The 23,513-nt window shown below is 50.1% G+C and overlaps 1 protein-coding gene across 2 annotated transcripts; it reads right to left on the reverse strand.

Annotated features, from left to right (window-relative positions):
- Window positions 1-743: 743 nt before the first annotated feature.
- On the reverse strand, window positions 744-15,055 carry LOC122492908 (placenta-specific protein 9-like). Of its 2 annotated transcripts, XM_043596710.1 has the most exons (4): window positions 14,664-14,784; window positions 2,922-3,019; window positions 1,374-1,500; window positions 744-881 (listed from the first exon to the last, which is right to left on the reverse strand). In XM_043596710.1, the coding sequence occupies exons 1-4, from the start codon at window positions 14,713-14,715 to the stop codon at window positions 835-837; spliced, it is 324 nt and encodes a 107-aa protein (XP_043452645.1). In that variant the 5' UTR covers window positions 14,716-14,784; the 3' UTR covers window positions 744-834. The 2 variants fall into 2 exon arrangements, with proteins under 2 accessions (XP_043452645.1, XP_043452646.1); XM_043596711.1 differs by lacking the exons at window positions 744-881; window positions 1,374-1,500 and having other exon boundaries at window positions 14,664-15,055.
- Window positions 15,056-23,513: the final 8,458 nt, after the last annotated feature.

Raw genomic sequence — 23,513 nt, forward strand, 5'->3', positions numbered from 1 at the left:
GGGGAATAGAAAGTGACTGCTTGGGAGCGCCTGGGTGGCTCAGTCGGTTAAGCGACCGACTGCGGCTCAGGTCACGATCTGGAGGTTCCAGCCCCGCATCGGGCTCTGTGCTGACAGCTCGGAGCCTCCATCCCGCTTCAGAGTCTGTGTCTCCCTCTTTCTCTCTGCCCCTCCCCCACTCGCACTCTGTCTCTCTCTCTCTGTCAAAAATAATAATAATAAAAAAAATTTTTAAAAAGTGACTGCTTGTAGGTACAGGGTTTCTTTTGGGGGTGATGAAAATGTTCGGCAATGAGTATACAACAGTGTGAAACGGCTGAATTTGAACAGTTTAACAAGGTTAAAAATCTGAAACTTACGTTGCGCGAATTTTACCTCAATAGAAAAGGTTTTAAGTCGCACACAAATTTGCACACCTGTCCCCTGGGGATCTCACTGAAATGTAGGTTCTGATTCAGGAGGTCTGGGTTGTGACGGGCTCCCACTGCCGCTCATCTATGGCCACATTCTGAGTAGTGAGGCTACTCAAGGGCCCTTCCGCTGTGTCCCCTTGCCGGTCTGGGCCTCGGGTGCCTCACCTCCGCACCAGCTCCTGCCCTGTCTGCCCCTATAACGAAGACGGGCGGAAGCAGCCCGCCGGAAGTCCCCAGGTCTGAGCCTGCAGGAGGATGTGGGCCTCGGGGCGTGGGAGTGGACAGAGAAGGGGCTGTGGCTATAGGGGTCACGGTCAGCAGACACAGAGGCCCAAGGGAGTAGCTTTTATTGTGCACAAAGCTGAGGAAGGCAGGCCACCATGTGCCACTCTGTGCCCAGAGAAGCTGCACCACGGGCGTGTCATTTCCAGTTGCCGGGCAGCTCTGGCTCCGGTGCTCCAAAGCCATCTGAAAGAGAAGGGACGGCTCGGGAGCGCTAAAGGCCCCCCGCGGCCCCGCTCCCAGGCCCTGCCCCCCTCCCCCAACTCCTGTGACAGGGAACTCGGGGCTCGGGGAGGGGCAGGGGGCAGCCCCTCCACCGCGCCCTCGGAGGGTTCTGTGGTGGCGCAGGAGTGGTTCCCTGCAAGGGACCTGAGAGGAGACCAGGAGCTTTGAGGCGGGAAGATGGCCAGCGGAGGAGGCAGCAGCGCTGTGCCCCCCGCGGCGCTGGGTGGGACCCCGGTGAACTGTGCCAGCTCTTCCCGAAGCCCCGTCCGGATGCCAGGCTGCAGCGCCCTCCAGAGGGGGGCGAGGGCAAAGAACATTGGGGGTGGGCCGGGGAGGGGGTGATGCCCTCCCAACTCTGACCCGAGGCCTCTCCCTGCCTGTCCAGGCCACACCCGTGCGGTGGGCAACCATCCCTCCCCCCACCCCCCACCCCAGCCCGAGGCAGCCGCTCACCCTCTCCGAGGAGGTCGGGGGTCGTGGGGCTGAAAGACCCCGGGGGCAGGTTCCAGGCCAGCTCCTCCAGCTGACCCAGCAAGCCTTTCACTTCTGCCTCCAGGTGTTCCACCGTCTTCTCCACCGTCTAGAGCGAGAGAGATGGGAGCGGGGTGGGGCCGGGGGCAGGGGGGCAGGAGTGGGGCACTAGAGTGGAGCCAAGTCCATCAGCCACATCCTAAGGGGCACGGGGCGGCCCAGTGAGGCGCGAGAGAACTGAGCGCCAGGGGACTTGGGCCCTTCTTGTTCAGGCTCAGCCCCTGCCGGCCTCGCCATCCCCCAGATGTGACAGGATCCTAGGGCTTCGTTCTCTAAGGCCACCGCTGGCTCGGGCCCTAAGCGCTTCACCCAGTCACAACAGGTGTGACAAGGAGCCACCCTTTTTTCCTGTTTTCCTTTCTGTTCTTCACCACTAGGAGCTCACATTCCTTTTGTCGCCCCGCCCCCTGGTGGCAATTCTGCCAATTGACAGGTGGGGGATTTTGAAATGTTCTTTATTCAGGGTTCCTAGCCTTTTCATGAATGAAAAGCAGTCTGGTGAAACCTACAGACCCCCTTCTCAGAAAAATACCTTAATTGAAAACAAAATAAAGCATATTAGGATTTCCAAGGATTCCCACTGCATTAAAATACTGTCCAAGTGCTAAAAATTAAATCTTTGATGTAAAAATGTATGTATTTATTAACTTAGGAAAGAACACGATCTAACATCAGGTCTAACGACGACTGTAATTACGTCATGCTGACAAGGATGAATGATGTGTCGATATATTCACAACAACTATGATGGAGTGAAATTATCTGTGATTTCTATTGAGAACAAAGTCACAGTACTGTTAATACTACTATGGTGTGTTGCCTGTATTTATAGTGAATTGGAATGCTAAATTCCAGTTAAAGGTTTGTGAAAATAAGGTGTAATTTTTTCCCACACAAGTTTATAGACCCTCGGTTACAAACCGTGGCTGTGTAACAAAACACAGTGACCGAATTTCCACCATCTCATTGTGTAATTATGTGGCGATCTCTAGCTGGGTTTAAGCAAGCCCCTCTCCCCACCCCCCCCCCCACCAGGGGCAGGGTCTGTTGAGGGCTGGTCAGCCTAAGAGACCAGACAGGGCAGGGAGATGTTTCACATGGTGGCCAGGGAGCAGAATTGGCATGGGTTTTCCCGATTTTCCAAAGCAAGGTTGTCCTGAGCCCTATAAATCTACCAGCCTGGGGACGCCTGGGTGGCTCAGTCGGTTAAGCATCCAACTTCGGCTCGGGTCGTGGTCTCACGGTTCGTGAGTCCGAGCCCTGCGTCGGGCTCTGTGCTGACGGCTCAGAGCCCAGAGCCTGCTTCAGATTCTGTGTGTGTGTCTCTCTCTCTGCCACTCCCCCGCTTGTACTCTGTCTCTCTCCCTCTCAAAAATAGACAAACATTAAAAAAATTAAAGAAAAAAAAAAAAGCTGCCAGCCTGCCAGGTGGTCCTGAAGCTGTACGTCCTCCCAAGTCACCCTGATTACCTCCTCTATGACGTCTAAACGGCCGTGGATAGCCATGTGTCTGTCACACCCTGTGTTCCAAGCTGGGTCTCCATGGGAAGGCATGAAGGGTTCAGCAGCTGTGGAAAAACAAGCCTTGTCACCATTCCCTGTGACACTAGAGACTCCCGTAAAGCGCTGGGCTCCGTGAGGTGGGTCCTGAAAACAGTCACAGAGAAGCAAAGGAAGGCTCAGTGTGTGGGTCAGGGTGTGAGGGGCCGGGGGGCTGGCCCAATCACTCGCTTGTCTCTATGGCCATGGTCACCTCCATACCCAGGTGGGCTTCTTCAAGGAGCTGCTGCCTGAACTGGGTGAGGTAAGGAAGGGAGGCAAGGTTGCAGACAGAGAGAACGGCGTGTGCAAAGAGAGAGGCACACGACGGCACGGTTCCGTGTGCAAACCCTCAGGGAGTTGGCGTGGCTGGAAAACACAGGGTGCATGGCAGGACACTGGGTCATGGAAACAAAACCAGAGGCCCTAATAAGCCAACCGCAGTGCTTATCTTGGGGGTTATTTCAACACAAGAGTCACACGGTCCTATGTGAATTTTTTAAATACAGAGAATGGATCGGAGGGATTTGGCTTTGAAGGCAGGAAGTTATTGCAGGAATCCCTGTGAGAAGTGATGAGGGGAGGCAGTAGGTATAGAGAGGATGAAGGGAAGATATTTTAGTCGTCACACTGACATTGATGACCAGTTATTAATATCAGACATTTGATGAGCACTAACTATGTACCACATGGCCCGCTAAACAAGTGTGCGAACTCATTCAATTCTTACAATAACCTGTTTATTATCCCCAGTTGATGCAGAGGGGTGAAATGCTATATCCTACGTCACGCAGCTAGTTAAATGGAAGATCTGAGGTCCGACCCGTCCGGATTTTGGTTCATCGTTTTCCTCCCCAACGCTGGTTCCCCCTTGGTTCCTCCTGGCACCACCAGCCATCACACCAGAAGGTTCTGAGCTCAGGTTTTGTGTCAGTGACCCCCAGTTACCTGTGAGGCAGCAGAGTTGGCTGGATCCTTGGAGAATGCGGATACTCAGGAAGAAGGCCACTGTCCCAGAAACAAAAAGAAGCAAGGAGCTTCCCTGAGGATGAAGTGGTCAGCATGGCCTAAAGCAGCAGGGAAGTCTAGCAAGATAAGGATTGAAAGACAGAGCAACAGGAAAGTCCTGCTAAATTCCACCCCGACCCTGTTCAAGGAGTCGTGGAGGCAAAGCCAAGCCGAGATGCTGTGGGATGGGAACGGAAAGAGAGGTTGGAAGGTGGAAATTTGGACCCTGGGAAACATTTTTCAAGAAGTTTGGCTGTGAAGGAAGGGAGATCAGATCACATGGTCTACAGAATGTTTCTTGTTGTCATTTCTGTTCTTTTAAGTCGAAGAAACAACCACACTTACAGCCTGAAGGAAAGAACTTAACAAAGGACTGGGAATACAAGCTGGTGCAGCCACTCTGGAAAACAGTATGGAGGTCCCTCAAAAAACTGAAAATAGAACTACCCTACGACCCAGCAATTGCACTACTAGGTATCTATCCATACAGGTGTGCTGTTTCAAAGGGACACATGCACCCCCGTGTTTATAGCAGCACTATCCACAATAGCCAAAGTATGGAAAGAGCCCAAATGTCCATCGGTGGATGAATGGATAAAGAAGATGTGGCATATATCTACAATGGAGTATTACTCGGCAATCAACAAGAATGAAATCTTGCCATTTACAACTACGTGGATGGAACTGGAGGGTCCTATGCTAAGTGAAATTAGTCAGCCAGAGAAAGACAAAAATCATACGACTTCACTCATACGGGACTGTAAGAGACAAAACAGATGAACCTAAGGGAAGGGAAACAAAAATAATATAAAAACAGGGAGGGGGACAAAACAGAAGAGACTCAGAAATATGGACAACAAACTGAGGCTTGCTGGAGGGGTTGTGGGAGGAGGGATGGGCTAAATGGGTAAGGGGCACTAAGGAATCTACTCCCGAAATCATGGTTGCACTATATGCTAATTGGGGTGTAAATTTAAAAAAATAAAATTTAAAAAAAGGGTTTCAGTGCAGATTAGACTGAATGAAGAACTTTTTTTTTTTGAATCAGGATTATTGCAGATTGATGATATATGTATATTATTCAGAAGTTTTAAATACATAAGTGATCAGATTTGGCAAAAATAAGCTAGGCAAGATGTATGAGTGACTGCAGCAAACTCTTCTAGGCTACCCAAGGAAGGCTGAAAATGAGCACCTGAGGAAAAGCCGGGGCCCAAGTGTCATCGGAAAGAAAGAAACATCGTGAGACAGGAGGGGCCCATCTGTGAAGGGCTGGAAATGGAACTCACGGTTCAAAATAAAGACAGATTCACTCAGGCTTTCACATCTGGGATTCTCACAGAAAGGTGAAAGGCATATGCTAATTTATATTAATGATCTAAATTGAATGATGGGAGCAGCCAGAAATGACAAAGTGAAAGTCTCAGGAACATACTAAGTTAAAATAATTCAAGTGAGGGGATTGATTCTCTCACGTCAACTTAGTTTCCAGAAGTAAAGGAGACATAGCAGTCTCAGTTCTGGGCGTGCTCGCCCACCACACCGGGCTGAGAGGGAGCACGGCAGGAAGTGCAGGTCCCTTGGAAGCTGTCCCACAGAGCATCTCAAGCCCAGAACTTCAATGAGAAACATCATCCACCCAAGGGTCCACAGTCAAGTTTCCTCTCACGGTTCTGGGCTTATTTGCTTCCATATTTGTGTTTGTGTTTGTGTTTCCCCTCGGGTCATGATCTCACAGTTTGTGAGTTCGAGCCCTTCTTCGGTCTCCCGGCTGTGAGCTGCTTGGGATTCTCTCTCTCCCTTTCTCTCTGCCCCTCCCACGGTCACTCGTGTGCTCTCTCTCTTTCAAAAATAAATCACTAAATTTAAAAAAAGATTTAGGGGCGCCTGGGTGGCTCAGTCGAAGTGTCCAACTTCAGCTCAGGTCATGATCTCATCGTTCATGAGTTCGAGCCCCATGTTGAGCTCTGTGCTGACAGCTCAGAGCCTGGAGCCTGCTTTGGATTCTGTATCCACCCCCTCTTCTGCTCCTACCCCATTTGTGCTCTCTCTCTCTCTCTCTCAAAAAATAAAAATTAAAATGAATAAAAAAAAAAACAGGGAGGGGGCCAAAACATAAGAGACTCTTAAATACAGAGAACAAACTGAGGGCTGTTGGAGGGGTTGTGGGAGGGAGGATGGGCTAAATGGGAAGGGGCACTAAGGAATCTACTCCTGAAATCATTGTTGCACTATATGCTAACTAACTTGGGTGTAAATTGTAAAAATAAATAAATAAATTAGTAAAAAAAGGAAAAAGAAAAGAAAAAAAAGAACTGAGCAGAGGACAAGGGGCACAGTAGACCTCTACCCAAAGGGCCAAGAAGTTGAGGGAGTTCTCACCTGCTGGCCTCTGTTCACTCTGTGAAGCAAGAGGGGAATCATCTGCTGGTAATACGCGTTGGCTTGTGAAAGAGGAAGCTAGTTGTGACGTTTTCAGGAATTCTGTAAGGGGGGGTTGTTGAACACAGCCACTAAAACGGGAGGCGCAGTGAGAGCACTTCCATCATGGAAACCAGCAAATGTCCTGTTTCGGTTTGTGTCTGTTTTTGCGAGCCACTTTATCGGCAGACCACTGGGGAGGGGGCTCAAATATGCAGAGGACTTCAAAAGGAGATGAGGAGAATGAGGAGGGCCATGGAGAAGGACGCGACTCAGGGAAGAACTCTGGAAACCCCAGACCCACGGTGTGCCACCTGACAGGCTGGGAGTGGCCAGGACAGGTGGCTGGATGGAGCGGAAGCTGGGAGTCTGCAGAGAGAGTATGGGGGAGAGCAAGCGAGCAAAGGACTGAGGATTTGACCAGCAAGCAGTTAAGGGGATGAGCTCTGGAGTCTAGCTTGAATAAGGAAGGAGAGAGGCCAAGAAGAGGGCCAATAAATTGGGAGAAACGGAGGGGCTGAAGGGTGATGGCAGTAACGGAAGGAATGAGTGGCAAAAGATATTGCAGCTTCAGCTCTAAGAGGTGAAGCAGCTTCCTAGTGGCAATATCAAGGTTGCGGCCATAGACGTGGGCATCTGAGGCACAGTGGGGACAAAGAGTTATTGGACTTGATCTGTCTAGGTGCAAAACTGTTGTAACCATTAAGACCCAGGTGTTGGCTGGATGGCCCAAGGGGACATACAGAGTCGCCCAGAAGGTTGACAGTTCTCGAGGCGAGGACAGAGATGGTGAGCCATTTTGCTGGTGATGAATGTGTAACTCTGAGAGGTTGAGTGACCTGCCCAAGGTCACATGGTTAGCAAATGACTGGACCCCTAGCACCCTTCTCCTGATCTCTCACTGCAGCAAGCTGGCCTTCTGGCCAGAGGCTTCCCGTCCTGAGACTTTCCTGTCCCAACTCTCTCTGGATCCCAGCTCTTCCACTTAGGGGTAAGAACTAACAGCAGAGACAAAACTCCCTTCCACCCTGAGCATCTTTCACGGAGAACAATTTGTTTCTGTATTTTCCATTAGTTCCCTCCACTGAACTTAGAAAAGCCTCTTCAAAAGACAACGGTCTTGGGGCGCCAGGGGAGTCGGCTGGTTCAGCGTCTGACTTCGGCTCGGGTCATGATCTCGTACTTTGTGGGTTAGAGCCCCGCGTTGGGCTCTGTGCTGACAGCTCAGAGTCTGGAGCCTGCTTCAGAATCTGTGTCTCCGTCTCTCTCTTCCCCTCCCCTGCTCGCGCTCTCTCTGTCTCTCAAAAATAAATAAACATTAAAAAAAAATTTTTTTTAAAGACAATGGTCTTGTTGACTTTGGGGAGGGGGGTTGACATTACAATGGTACTTCGGTTATTTTTTTCTAGTATATGTGCGGCTCAAGTGAGGACTGGTTATGTTCTTAAAAGGGAGTCTTTCAGAGATCCATACTGAAATCTTTAGAGATGAAATGTTATGATATCTTGGATTCACTTCAAAGTAATCCAGGCCTGGGAGTGGGTGGGGGCATGGGTGGCCAAACCAGATTGGCCGAAATTGATAATTGTTGAAACTGTGTGACGGGGACATTGGAGTTCTTCCCACTACCCTCTCTGCTCTTGTATATATGGTTTGAAATTTTCCATAATAAAGGCCAGTTGTCTGATAGGGTTGTTAGCTAAAAGCAGAAGCCGTGGCGGGCCGCATGCGCGGACAGGAAAGGCTCAGGAAGAGGGAGGGGGTGGTCTGAGGGACCCCACCTGGATGGTTGTGCTCTGTTCTGGGCCTTTGATAGGCAGAAGCAGATCTAGAAGTGGCCATGGTGAAGGGACTAGAAAGTTTGACTCATCTGTCTCAGCGGAAAGAACTCAGCTCTCCAGAGCCCAGTCTAGAGAGGAAGGGTTTCCTGGGGGGCAAGAAGAGTTGCTTTCACCCCCAGGGAGGACTGTCCGTGAAAAGGGGATCTGTCCAGTGTGGATCTGTGTCCACACACAGCCACTGTGGGCTCCGCCCATGAGCCTCTGGCCAAGCCTCTCCCCGGAGCCCGGCCTGCCCTCTCCCAGCCCCAGCTTGGGCCAGGAGGAAACAGTCTGACCCGGCTGGCCAAGTGTGAGGGTCTGCCAGCCCTGTAAGTCCTGAACAACATGAATCTACTCCCCTCCGCCGGCCTAAAACATCCTGTTTTGTACGAGTCTGCAATGAGGTCTAATTTGGCTCCAAAAGCCCTCCAGGGGAAAGGATTGGCTGAGGTTGCTTTCCACATCACACAGCACTAATCCCTCACATCTGGACAGAGCTGTGCCCTGGGCTCCGCTGCACAACTGTCCGTGAGCTCATCCAGGCCTCCCTACGAGCTCATCTGAGAGAGAAAGCTGCCTCGGGGCCTGTGCTGCTGCTCCCTCCCCCACGTGGGTCCCTAACTTGGCACTGACCTCACTGCACAAGGGCCCCAAACACACCGGAGAGCCCCGTTCTCACCCCCCTCTGCCACGAGTTGGTGCGGGCCTGTGGGAAGCTTTCCTCTCCTCCCTGAGTCTCTGCTGCCTCCTTGCTAACTCGGGGTGGGGAGGCCTGACGCACCGCCACCCCCATCTGGCTCATGGGGGATGCCGCTTTGTCTCTCACAGCCTGCTGAGAGGCCTCAAAAATTAGCTACCAGGACAAAACCGGCGTGAGTCAAGGACAAGTTGCTTCTTGGATCAGAAGCTCCAGCGAGACAAGAGCTGGGCGTCTGCCATGTCTTTGAGCTTCCCCGTCAATAGAAAGGGGCTCAGGATAATGCCTGCCCCACGGGGTTGTTGGGACAGTCAGGAGTGGGGAAGGCTAAAGGGTTACCATGAGCATGTTGGAGGAGCCAAGGCTGTGGGTCTCCATGTTCCCTTCCTTCCTCTGCTCCCGCCCTCCCTGCCCGGCCAGTTGGGAAACGGACCTTCTTGGACGCCGGGCTGTTTTCCCTGGCCTGGCTCCCACTCAGGGCCTATGCGCACCCTGGATGGCGGCCATGGGTGGAACACAGTGGGCTGGTGAGAGCAGGCTGTCGGGGAGGCCAGAGGCCCAGTGGAGGTGCTGGGCTAACTTCTTCAGTTAAAGAGACATGGCCACCGGGTCCCCATCCTCTGAGGCAGGAAGTATGGCCCCTCCTACTTACAGGCATAGGGGACCTCTTGTATCTGGGACTCAAACACCAAGAAAGCATGCACAGCTCCAATGATTTCTGGGATGACGCATAATTTCCCAGAGGAGACCCTGAAGATTGCTGTGCCTTCTGAATCATCAAAGACACACTCTGCTTTGACCAGCAACATCCATCAGTTAGGGGTTAATTGTGTTCGACCGCACTCACTATAACAGAATAAAATTTACCACATTTAATATTCGTATTAAAATTGGTGCTTCATTTAAAACCACCAGCGGTTTAAAAAAAATTTTTTTTAAGCAGAAGAATACTATTTTCAAACAAGTATATGAAGAATTCCAGTATGAGGAACTGCTCTGGCTGAGCCAGGAGAGAGACCCTTGAGCCCCCCAAGAAAGAGCTCAGATTCTGAGGCACATTCTTGGGGGAGACACGCCCTCCCATCTCCCCTGGTCTCTGGTCATTTTCCAAATGGGGGTCTGAGTCTTGTTGATCACTCTGAGAACACTTCAATGTCATTTCCAGTACATTCAGTATCTGGTTGCAGTAAGTAAGCTAGGCTACCATAAAAAAGCCCCCTTCCCCCCTCGGCTTCACATGTATTTATTCGTTTTCTCATATGTGAGTTCAGAGGTAGATTGGCTGGTGGTCAGGGCTGGCAGAGAGCTCTGCTCCCCGAGCCATATGGGAACCCTGATTCCTTCTATCTTGGAATACCATGCTCTTTTAGTCCGCGGGGTCATAATGTACTAGAACACTCCAAAAGCCCCACAAGACGGAGAAGGTGTAAGAAGCCATCCAGAATAAACCTCTCTCCGTGCACCGTGAAAAGCACACATGGCTGGAAGTCAGAGACGCAGCCCCACCTCCGAGACTTACTGAGGACGCTCTTTGCCTCTCTTTCAGACGGTGAGGGAGCTGTCCTGCCAGGTCTACTTGGCAGGACTGCTGTGTTGATTAAAGGGACTCCTGCCCTTGAAGATGCCTTGGAACTGCCAAGTGCTATGCCAGTGGCGTGTAGGGCATCTATCAGGGGAGCTGAAGATGGAAGAAGGCAGAGGAAGCTGCCAGGGCTCTGCCTCTCTGCTGGGTCACACAGACCAGTTCTCAGGATGGAGAGGCATCTGCTCTAGGGATAAACCTATGCAGGGGTCCAAGGGATGCTGGGGAGGGGCTTCTCCAACAAGGACACAGAGGACTCGGTGCTGACTCGGCTCTCTGGCTCTCTTACAAGCCAGTCCCACTCACTGGATTCCTGGGTCCTTCGCCTTTTCAATAAGCAGAGCCACACTCTACACGGGAAGCTCCCATCGATTAGCAATCACTCATTGTGCGCCAAGCTCTCTGTTGAGCGCTTACGTACATTATCCCACTTGACGCTTATGTCACGTTTTTACAAATTAGAAAACTAAAGAGCAAAGAGATTGCGTAACATGACCAAGATTACATAGCTAGTAGGTGGTAGGGAGAGGATTTGAATCCTACCTGCCCGACACAGTCTAGACCGTGCACTGGCAGTCATGTGACCTTGTGTAAGTTAAGGGCCTCCCCTCTCGGGGTCTCAGCTGTCTCCTCTGTAAAAGGTAACAGGGAGAAACTTAGCATGCCTGACTCCATATTGCGTTTATTTTCCTTGCCACTGTAACCTGTAGCTTAGAAACGTTGCTTAGCCCCCCACACAGGCACGGTAATCACGGAAGGAATTCTGCTTACAACTGAGATTTGCAAAAACCGCCTTCTTACCTGAAACCTGCCTCATTGGAGGAGATACAGAAGTACATACAGAAATGACTATGCTATGTTTAAGATTTACAGGAACGACACCACCAGATTCCTACACACAAAGATCAACTGACCAAGGGCAAAGAAGTTACCCGACTGTTTTCAATGTCTACAGATATCAGTCATCTTTTGACTCCCTTGCCCCTCTTCCTAACATAGAACAAGCCCGACTCACATGCTCTGAGAGATGGTTCTTTGGGACAATAGTTCACCATGTCCTCAGTTGGCTGGCTTTCCAAATAAAGTCGCTTTCCTACACCAACGTCTTGCTTCTCAACTCACCTATCATTCGGCAAGCAAATACATTTGAACACAGTTACAAAATGAGGGGTTGGACAGGTATGGGGCAAAGAGGACCTGTTCGCATGACCCTCACAGCTGTCTGGGGCCCCATAAGAGCCCAAATATGTGCTTGGCATCAAAATGTCTTTGACTGGTTCACTCCCACGATACCCATCTTTGTAGGAAGAAATGCTGTGACCCTCACGACAGCCCTTCAGCATCTTCCTTCACTTGAAGCAGAAAGCAGAATGTCCAGTGGAAGACAGATGTCCAGTCCACGGGGATCTGGAGCCGGGGCGGACAATGAGAGAATGCCCAAAGGGCCCCAAGGCATGGGTGACAATTGGTAAAAGAACCAGGCTCTAGGAGTTTAGATGTCTCTGATAGGAAAACAGGAAAGGAACTCAACAGAAAACTTAATTTTGAAAAAGGGCTCTTATCAGCATTCCAAGCAGTTTGCTTCGGTCAATACATAAAGAGCTTTTGTAGGTCAATATGAAAAATCCCAGTACCGCAACTGAAAAGCGCGAGACAATTCGCATGAATTAGTAGAAATGACCAATATGCACTTAAAGAAAAAGTTCAACCTCAGTAGTAATCAAAGAAATACAAATTAAAGCAACAAACCATCTTAACATATTCTTGCAGAACAGCAAAAGTTTCCAGACCTGCCAGTTTATAGACAATACGGGGGAGAGAAGAACATTTAAATGACTCGCGGCAGATGCAATCAGCTAAAATCTAAATGTGGAAAAACTTTTTAGGACAAAACAACCCAGCTGCGTCCACAAATACATCTTAAGGAAAAGGGGGGAAGAGACCTCATGTGTTAAAGGAAACATAACTGACATGTCCGCCAAAAGCAACATGTGTACTTTATTTGGACAAAACAAAACCAAATGTAAACATGACACAACGGGGGATGTGGACATTTGATGATATTAAGAAATTTTCATCCCTTTTTAGGGTGTGATAATGGTATTGCAGTTGTGTTTATTAAAATATTACTTATCTTCGGGGTGCCTGGCTGGCTCAGCTGAGAGTGCATATGAATTTAAACAATTTTTTAAATGTGTATTTATTTATTTTTGAAGGAGAGAGAGACAGAGCATGAGCAGGCGAGGGGCAGAGAGAGCGGGAGACACAGAATCTGAAGCAGGTTCCACGCTCTGAGCCCGATTCGGGACTTGAATTCACAAACTATGAGATCATGACCTGAGCCAAAGTCAGGCGCTTAACCTGCTGAGCTACCCAGGCGCCCCATATATGACTCTTGATCTTGGAGTCATGAGTTCAAGCCCCACACTGGGTATGCAGATTACTTAAATAAACGAAACTTAAAAAGAACAAGATTACTTATCTTTTAGAGATACCGAAGGAAATATTTACGGATGAAAATATATGGTGCCTGGAATTTCCTTTAAAATTATTGGAGGGAGGGGACAGAATGTGGGGTGACAGAGGAAACAAGACAGGCCAATACTCGCCGAAGCAGGATGGCAGGAACACCGGGGTTTGCCGCGCTGCTCTGCCTTTGCATCCAAGATATTTCATAGTCAAGCGTTAAGAAACACAATGGTAAATTGTCTGAAGTCTGAAAGATTATACACAACACTGTGCGAACGCGGTGTGAGATTACACTCATACATTTATACTTCCCCCCTTTGTAAAACATCCGTAGCAATAAGCAAGCATAATCAGAAAGAATGTTTAAGAACGGTTTTAAATTAAAGCGCATATACTGGTCATGACTGCAGGGGCCACAATAAAGTCGGCCAGTTGTGGGCGGCAGCCAGATCCTCCCTCTGGGGGAGCACAGACTCGGCTTTGTGCCCTCGGCTCCCGGAGGGGAGGGGGGGCTCCAGGAGCAGCGGGGGAGGAGGGGGGAAAGAAGGCCTGGCTCTATGGGCTCTGTGCCGAGCACAGTCCCAGCCACTCATCATACAGCCCTTGAGGAGGCAGTTGTTGGTCCTCCTTCATTAATAAGTGGGGAAACTGAGGCTCAGAGAGATCAGTGGAGCTGAGGGGATGAGGGAGGGAGCCCGTTTGTGTTGAATTCCGTGCTGGGGACTTCATTCAGTCTCCGCAGGGTGGGTGTCATTCTCCCCACCTTACAGAGGAGGAAACAGGCTCACAGAGATAAGGCAGCAGATCCAACTTACTCCGGGGGGCGGGGGGGGGGGGTGCTGCCCAGGATCAGCACAGGCCTCCACCCTGCCCCTGGGTGCTCACACCCACAGCTGGCTGTGCCCTGAAAGGCACTGGCCTGGGAGGCTCCCATCTTAGCTCAGGGGACTTCACTTAGGTGATTCACCTGCACTGGCTCCAGGCTGATGGGCAAGCTGCCAGGTGGGGGCAAGGGTCGGCCTGAGGGGGCAGGAGGCCTGGGTACTTGGTGAGGCCTCTGCCATGGCGCCGCTGTGAGAGCTGAGCCTTCCCCTCACCTGCCCCGCTGGGAGCAGCAGCCTGTGGAGCTCCCCCAGCCTGTGGAGCACCCGGAGGGCCTCTCCCTCCCGCACCCCAACACCCCCACCCAAGGCAGCTCGGGGCCTCAGGGGAGATCTCTGGAAGCAGAGACACTGGCCTCCTCTCCCACGCCGCAGAGCCCTAGGCCGGCCAGATGGCAGGTGAAGTCGTGGCCTTTCTCCTGGGGCAGCCTGTCCGCCCGCTGGCTCTGCTGGGCCAAGCCTGGGTCGTCGTCTGCCGGAACTCAGCTTCCAAGGGAGTGCCCTGCCCGTAAGCCCAGCCCGGGCGCCTCCACAGGCCCTCGGGATGCAGCTGGCCCGGAAGGCGGCGGGGGGCGCTGGGGGAATGTGTGCCCTCCCTGCAGACTTGACCTCCCCGCCCTGCGATGCCTGTCTCCTCTCTCTCCTGCGGGGCGTCGGGTCTCTCCAGCCTTCCTCTTTCGGGCGCTCTCTCTCACGTCTCTTTTCACACACCCCCCCCCCTTCCCGGGAGGTCCCCCCTTTCTCCATCTCTCCGCTCTCCGTCCCCTAGGTCCCACCCGGCCCGACCCCACTCACCGGCGGCGCGGAGCAGGGCGAGCCCGGCCAGCGCGCAGAGCAGGGGCCGCATGCTGCCGGCCGGCCGAGCGCAGCGCGGAGTCTGCCCGCCGCCGCGCCCCCGGGCCCGCGTCGGCCCGCCCGCAGGAAATGCTCGCAGCGGAGCCAAGATTCCTGGGCGGCTCCGGGCTCTCCGGCTCGCGCGACCCGCCCCCTCCAGAGACCCCGCGGGCGGAGGGGTCGGCGTGCCAGCCCGGGCGCCTCCCCAGCCGGGGGCCGCCGCCCCCCTTCCCTGCGGCTCCCGGGGGCCCGGGCGCAGGAGGGCGGGAGGGGCGAGGGCTGCCCCCACCCCCACCCCGGGGCCACCGCTCCCCGGCCCGGGTATTCGCGGGAGCCATCTCAGACCCGCAGACCGAGGCTTCCCCGGTGTCACCCCCGGTTCCCGAACCCCGAACGCACCGAGTGCGGAGGCTTTCATCCGTCCACCTACGCATTTTAATTCGTAATTAACTACAAGGGGACAGGGACCCTGAGAGTCTCAGTGGTGGGGTCTGCCTTTCATGGAAACTTCCTGTTCTGCTATCAGGTAAATAGCAAGTGTTAAAAGATACTTTTCAGAAAAAGGTAAAATCGTGACTTTCATACAGATGTAAAGTGAGCATGTGCTGAAGATTTTATTTCACTCACGATTAAGGAGGGAACCAGTAAGAGGTGACACCCAGTCCAAAGAACAGACATGGGTCTGGAATATCGGCAAGAAGGCACAGGTGGAGGTGAGACCGGCTTCTTCCACACGGAGACGGAGAATTGAACCTCTAACAGGAATAGTTTGCCTGTCTGTAGGCAACAATTATTTTGCACTGCTCTCTGTAACACACCGACTTGTGAAATGGCTTCATCGCAAGGAGAGACCCAAAGCCCTAATAGGATCAAAATCAGAATCAGGGGCGCCTGGGTGGCGCAGTCGGTTAAGCGTCCGACTTCAGCCAGGTCACGATCTCGCGGTCCGTGAGTTCGAGCCCCGCGTCGGGCTCTGGGCTGATGGCTCGGAGCCTGGAGCCTGTTTCTGATTCTGTGTCTCCCTCTCTCTCTGCCCCTCCCCCGTTCATGCTCTGTCTCTCTCTGTCCCAAAAATAAATAAACGTTGAAAAAAAAATTAAAAAAAAAAAAAGAATCAGTGTTCAGCAAATACTTAAGGTCTGTACTAGATTAGTGTTAGGTAAACTCTGGAGAAGGGAGGAGAGAAAAAATTCTCGGCATCACGTATGTCTGCCTCCAGGAGTTCATGGTCTAGGAACTGCTGTAATATTAATAAGCCGCAGCTCAGCTTTGATTGATTCGCTTGTACACACACAACCTCTCCAATCTTCACTGCAACTCCAGGAGGAGCACATCGTTACATCCATTCTGCAGACCAAGATATTGAGGCTCAGAGAGGTTAAGAACCTTGCGACAGTCACGTGGCTGATAAATGCGGAGTCAGGATTTGAATCCACTTCCACCGCCTCTGCAGGCCGGAGTTTATTTATTTATCCTTAAATAAGGATATACTTACACATCGTCCCCGAGAGCCGGGTTTTCTTTCTCCATCTAAGCAAACCCAGGTGAGTTTTGGGGTGAACTTCAACTCTCCACCTTCCCTCCAGTTTAGAACACAATAGCACCCACCCAAAAAGTGCAAGAAAAGCTAACTTTTAGCGAAAACAAGAAATGAAGGCTGCAGTCCTACCGTCTGTTCTGCACAGCTTTGAGGGCCTGGCCTGGCTACACTGGCCCAAGAGCACACCTTTATCCATCAGGTGTCTCCACTGGGGGTCACTGGAGCCCTCACAGATCCAGGCTGCCTCCCTGCTTCTCCCTCCCACCTGTGGCTGTCCCATACAGCCACCACACTACCCAGGGACCCTCACCCGTCACTTCCTCCTCCAGATAATAGCCACAGCACAGAAATTCCTGTTCTGAATCCGCAGATCTTGCACAGAGACTTGGATCTAAATTTTTAGAAAGCTGTCGTGGGGATTAGGATGCCCGGATGAGCCGGCTCAGAAAAATCTATTTCAGAATGCCAACAACAATGTCTCCCGCTTCCGTAGGACATTCCTCAGTAGTTCAGCCAGGTGGGAAGGTGTCAAAGAACAGCCGAACCCACAGGGATTCTCGAAGCTCGGACCAAGTGGGGGTACTTAAGGTTTTGAAGTCGCAGAGAAAAACAGCACATGTACTATACTTTCTGGTTGTGGTAGAGTCACGCATAGAGCAGGTAGAGTGAAAGCTGAGAGTCCTCCCTGTCACCACCCTCCCTGGCGCAGCCATTCCAGTCCACTTCTGTCAGCCTGGTGGACTCTTCCAGCTCCTTGCCTATGCATTTTCAGACGCAAACGTACGTACATGGGAATGAATAATAGATATCTGGGGGATTTGCTTTCACATTCATGTTCACCTCAGTCAGAACATTAAACCTTGAAGATCATTCTGTTAGTACACAGAAATCCACTTCATTCCTTTGAAGAGTTGCAAAATATGTCACGAACGGATGCCCCCTTATTTGTGCAGACAGCCCTCTGTCGACGGACATGTACTTTCTCTCCTGTTTTTCCCCAATATAAAGCAAGCTTCAATGAGCATCCTTTTGCGTGTATCTTTACGCCCACGTTACATACTCATATATTTCTGAAAGGCTAGATTCCTGGAAAAGGAATCATTGAGTTAGAGGGCCTGTCACATCTTACTGGTTATGCAAAAACTGACACTCAGCCGGAGGGAGGAGGCAGGCACTCAGAGCCTGACTCCAAGGGGCACCCAATTCCATTGTAGTTAATGGAACTAACGTTCCATGTAGTTAAGGCAGTTGGGCTGCAGGGGGCGCCATTTACATAAAATACTTGACCTAAAATACCACTGAAGTCTTAGATCTAGCTAGCCATGCACATTTCGCAACGCTGGAAACAACTTTTAAAACGTGGACAGTGTGACGATGAAAAATATTACCTTACTATTTTCGTTTACATGCTATTTAGTATTTGTTTGCCTAGTCAAATACTTTTTTCTATTTTCCTCTTTTGACATATTCTGATTATTAATCCAATGCCTGTTACGTATGTTGGCAATGTTTCTTTCCATTCCTCCCGAGTCTTTAACTTTCTCTGTGGTGTCTTTCATCATACAGAAGTTTTAGCTAGTTAGGTGACCAAATCTCTCAGGATTTTCTTTTATGGCTTCTAGCTTTTACAACTTGCTTGTGATTCCTCATATCAAGACTATAAAAAATATTCTCCAATATTTTTTTTGCCAACTAGTCTAAAACTTTTTTAAAGGTATAATCCCTGATCCATCTAGAATTTTAATGTGGTTGCAAAGAAAGATTCAAACTTAAATATTTTCCTGAATGGGCATCCAAACAGCCTAGTGCTCCTTGTGTACCCCATCCTTTAGCCACTAATTGGAACACAAAATTAAATAGCTATTCATTCCCAAGTGGAGTTCCAGAAAAATCTCTAGCCATCGTGTCTGTCGTAAGGTCAAAGAAACAAAAATCAAATAACCGTATCATTTCAACGAACACTGAAACTATTATTTGGTGAAATCGAACAGCCTTCCCAGACTAAACAACAACAACAAACTCTAAGAGGTAGAAATAAAGAAAATAAAGGGATATTGCCGTAACAAGATAGCTACTTTTACCTCACACAAATAGTTGACGCGTACGTACAGGAGAGAGGAGAGAGGCATTCGTTGTTAAGCCAGGAATGAGGTAAAGAGGCAACGTGAGTCACTATTAGTTATCCTTAGTGTGATCCATGCAACGAAACACAAACGAAGAGGCATCGTGAAGGGGACAAAATATTGCTAACAGTAGAAGGGTCCATTGCTTTCTTAGAAAATCCTTAGAAGGACAACTCAAATGATTCCATGAACTGGCTGGATTGACTCAAGTGTCTGGAAATCAATTTCTTTCCACATACCGACGGAAATCAGGCTGCAACACGCAAGGGAAAACTTCCGGGCCAGATGATATTAAGGTCATCGTTTGTTAATATCCTCCTTCTGACCTTCTCCAGAAATGGGCAATAAAACAAAAAGTAGAAGAAACTGGCAGGAACTAGGGAAAGTGCCAGGAACTAGGGAAATATGTCAACCATATGCCAGGTCTCAAAGCAAGTTGGTGGCCAGCTGGACTAATGACAATAAGTATCATTATGTGTTGTTACTCTGTTATCTGCTAAGCTTCTCGGAACCTGGTATTGGGCAAAGGCCGCCCGTGGGTTATCTCATTTAATCCTAGTACCAATAAACCTATAAGGTGAGTGTCCTTATCCCCATTTTTCAAATAAGATGTATTTGGTCAAAGTCAGAGAGGGGGCAGATCTCAGCTCGAAAGCCAGGTAGATCTGATGTTGCAATCCATGCTCTTGTGTGATATTAGGCCTCTTGACTCTCGGGCCCCAGGTGAGCAGGGAGTTAGGAAGTCTGGAGGGAGGTGGGTGAGTAGAGGGCAAACAGGGCATTTGAGGGCTCCGAGCGGCAAGTTCTTGGCCATTAGGGGGACACGCATAGCATCCTGTGTCAATGGAGTGCTGTAACTTGCAGAGTTTTTCATTTAATGCTACCGTCAAGATTCGCAATATGAGGCTTAGGGAGGTTAAGAAGTGGCCCAAGGTTAGACACATACCATGTAGAAATGTGGGGATTTGCTCCCAGGGACCCCACGCCTCCACAGGCAACCGGGCACGGGCCTCCCACCCGGCTTCGCTCCAGGACGAAGGGAGGGGAGTCAGGCAGAGGCTTGCTCTCCCAGCCCGCAACCAAAGCAAAGGGCCATCATCTCTGGGGGGCTGGGGGAGGGGCGGAGGGGGAGGCACAGCCCAATGGAAAGGGTCTCAGGGGCTAGAAGTGTCAGAGCTGGGCCTCACAAAGCCTCCTCGTCTTCTTGTCTGGGCACAAGCAAGACCCATTCGAGGAGAGCCCTCAGTGCTGGTGGGCCAGGCCGCCTCCTCTCAGCATAGATGGAGCAGGCTACTAGCCCAGGGCCATGCAAGCCACTGTCAGAGGAAGCGACCCAGTGGGGCGGTGGGGTGTGGCCATGGATGTCTCTGCTGAGGTTGGGGGTTAGATAGCAGTGGGGGGGGGGGGGTAGGATGGACAAGCTGAAATTTCAGAACACTTTTTGACTGTCAAGTTGGCTAACATACAGTGTAATCTTGGCTTCAGGAGTAGAATCCCGTGACTCCTCACTCACGTACAACGCCCGTTGCTCATCACAACAAGCGTCCCCCTCAATGTCCGTCACCCATTTCCCCCACCCTAGAACTTTTTGTTTTTGACTCTGCTCCCTTTCTGGTATGCGGTCCTGAATCTCCCCAGATAGGAAAATATGTAAGATCTTTCTGTAAGAAGGGAAAATCTGCTGAGTCCAAGGGGCTGAGCAGTGGGGGAGGGTAGAGGCTTAACGTTGATAATATCAAGGGGCGCTGGGTGGCTCAGTCGGTTAAGCGTCCTACCTCGGCCTAGGTCATGATCTCGTCATTCCGAGTTTGAACCCCACTGACATCTCAGAGCCTGGAGCCTGTGTCAGATTCTGTGTCTCCCTCTCTCTCTTTGCCCCTCCCCCACTCACGCTCTGTCTCTCTCTCTCTCTCAAAAATAAGCATTAGAAAATAAAAATAATGATAATGTCAATAATCACAGCCCTGAGAGCTGACGTTCACCGATCCCGACCGCGTTGGAAGCACCGTGTGCTCCGTTTCTCAGTGACTGCGGCTGCCACTCTGGGAGATGGGTTCTGTGGCCATCCCAGAGCTTGGCAAGAACACTTTCCCAGCCGGCGTTTTCTGAAGTGATGAATCCACATTTAAAAGTGGAGAAGACCCGCCGAGTGGGGTCTAGCAAGGAATCCTGCCTGCCCAGAGGTATTTTGCACAGATTCACATTGCTCAGTGTCCGTTCAGGTCATCGTAAGAGGCAGTGACATTTGCCAAGAATGTGTTGATGCTCGATTCCAGCATCCTCCGTGGCTTGGTGGGTGGGGAGTCGGCTGGCATCACCCTGACTCTTTAAGAATCTTGTCTGCACTGCTTTCTAGGGAGATCTCATTTTGCTGCTCAAGGCTGGAGTTGGGGTAAAATGTAGACTGTCTCAGGACCCTGCCTGGCTAACTATTCAAAGCATTTCAGTTCGAATCCGTCAGTAAGCAAGGGAAGGCATCGGGTTTAAGCCCTGACTCTGTCCTCACTGGCTATATAGCCTTAGGCAGATGCCCTCCTTTCTCTAAGCTTCAATTTGCTCACCAGCGAGGAGGGGATCACAGCAACACCTGCCTCACTGCAGAAAGTGTGAATTCCCCTGCCAGCCTCTGACCTGCTTTCCGAGTGTCCCTGAGCCTGTCACTGTTGTTTCCTGGCCTTATTTGCATGTCGTGCGTTTCTCGGGGATAGAAAGGGTGTGTGAGCAATGCCTAAAAGGCCTGCGGAGGCCCTCGGAAGGAGTTCAAAGTTCCCAGCGAGTCAGGAAAGTCAACTGCTGACCAAGTAAGAGCCAACAGCAGATGCTGCTTCCTGAGGTCAGTTCTGAGTCAAGGTCCCATGACGGTGATCTTTAAACATAAGGCTTCTCCCAAGCACCTCATGCTTTCAAGATTGGTGGGGAACGTTTGGCTTGATTACTGAGGGCCTTGAATGCCACTCTCAGGAGAGTCTGCTTTCGTGCTATGGGCAGAGGTGCTGGAAGGGATTTTGGCCGAAGGATGACACAGTCGTGCCCAATCCCTTTCTTCTTCCTTTAAAAATATTTTTCTTTTGAAATTATTTTATTTTATTTTAAGTTTATTTATTTATTTTGAGAGAGAAAGTGCAAGCTGGGGCGGGGGGTGGGGGGTGGCGGTGAGGAGAGAATCCCAAGCAGGCTCTGTGTTGTCACTGCTGAGCCCGACACGGGGTCTCAGTTCCACGAACCACAAGATCATGACCCGAGCCAAAATCAAGAGTCCGATATTTAACCCACTGAGGCACTCAGGCGCCCCAGAATAATTTTAGACTTAGAAAAATAATACAGTGAGTTCTTGTATAGGCTTTACCAGCTTCCCCAAATACTAACATTTTGTATGACTACAGAAGAATTAGCAAATCCAGGAAATTAGCAGCAATACAATAGGATTAAGGAATCTATAAACTTTACTCAGATGTTGCCAATTGTCCCCCTACTGTTTTTTTTCTGGTCCAGGATGCCGTCCGGGATTCCACAGATCTAGAACAGCTGCTCTTTTTCCGTGTGTCTCAGAACTTTGATGGTTCTTATGAGTCCGGGTCAGTTATGTTTTCTTTCATAACCTTGACATTTTTGAAGAGTATTGGCCAATTGTTTTACAGACTGTCCCTCAACTGAAGTTGAGAGAGAGAGAGAGAGAGACAGAGTGTGAATGGGGGAGAGGCAGAGAGAAAGAGAGACACAGAATCTGAAGCGGGCTCCAGGCTCCGGGCTGTCAGCACAGAGCCCGATGCGGGGCTCGAACTCATGGACGGAGAGATCATGACCTGAGCCGGAGTCAGACGCCCAACAGACGGAGCCACCCAGGCGCCCCTGAAGTTGTGCATTTTTGGTCAGAGCCCCACAGAAGTGCTATTGCATCCTTCCCAGTGCATCAGACCAGAGGGCCCATGTGATATTGCTCTCGTTACTTGTACTGTTAACTTTGAAGGATGCTGTGGTAAAGCTGTTGTGTGCCAGGTTTCTCCACTCCAAAATTACTGCATTTCCTTTTGTAATTAGTAAGTACCTTATGTGGAGATGCTCTGAAACTATATAAATCTATTTCTCATCATACTTTCAACCCAGTAATTTTAGCGTTCATTGCTGATTCTTATCTGCAATATTTATTACCGTTGGTTTTCCAAAGGTGATTTTCCACCTCCATAATTCCTTCTACATTTATGAGTTGAAATCCAAGTGTATAGAAGGGCTCTCCCTTCTCTCCCATTTAGTGACTTATTCAGTTGTTTATTTAAGTATGGACTCGCGGATATTTCTTTTATTCTGTGGCTTCTAATCCATTACAAACATTATTTGTTTTGTTTCTCACATTGTCCCAGATATGGCGATTAGGAGCATCTTTGGGATGACCCCTGTGTCCTTTTGAAATACTCCTATTCTATTCTGAGCACTTCCATACTTCCTGAGATCACAGGATGTTTCAGGCTCATCTTGTATTCCCGTGGCCCGCCCCCCGCCCCCGGACTCAGTCATTTCTCCAAGGAACCCTGGTTCCTTTTTTTGGAGAATGGTATTTAGAAACTAACATCTGAGTGCTGGGTGTGCTCGTTGCTACTGGGGTGTCACTGCTTCTAGGCCCTCTCAGCAGACAGGACTAAGGACTATGGGTTAGCAATTCTGAAGCTATGTTATGGGTATCCTAGGATTGAGCGAATAAGTAAATATATTGTATTTAATGGGAGCTAGATTTCTCAAAGAAAAGAATTACAAATAAGGAAAGGGGGAAGGATAACATGGGCCCTGTTCTGTTCGATCAGAATTGGAGAGATCAGCATGAATTCAAGTTTTTTGTTTCTTAAATACATATGCAGATCGAAAGATGCAGAAATAAATGTGATCTAGCACCTCCACTCACGGGTATATACCTAATGGAAATGCGTGGTCACGAAAAGACGTGGACAGCAATATCAAGAGAGCTGCACTATCACAATAGCCCTGGGATGGAAACTACCCAAATTCCCATTGACGGCTGACTACATCAGGGACAGATCTACCCCCACATGTAACAACAGGGATGAATCTTTTTTTCCTCTTTTTTAAAAAGTTATTTATTTATTTATTTATTTTAACTTACATCCAAATTAGTTAGCATTTAGTGCAACGATGATT

This window comes from Prionailurus bengalensis, chromosome D2 (genome assembly GCF_016509475.1).
Source record: "Prionailurus bengalensis isolate Pbe53 chromosome D2, Fcat_Pben_1.1_paternal_pri, whole genome shotgun sequence".
In the NCBI taxonomy this organism is placed as follows: Eukaryota; Metazoa; Chordata; class Mammalia; order Carnivora; family Felidae; genus Prionailurus; species Prionailurus bengalensis.

Excerpts from the sequence above, each read along its gene's own strand:
- LOC122492908 (XM_043596711.1), bottom strand. The coding sequence starts at position 15,040 with ATGGCTCCCGCGAATACCCGGGCCGGGGAGCGGTGGCCCCGGGGTGGG.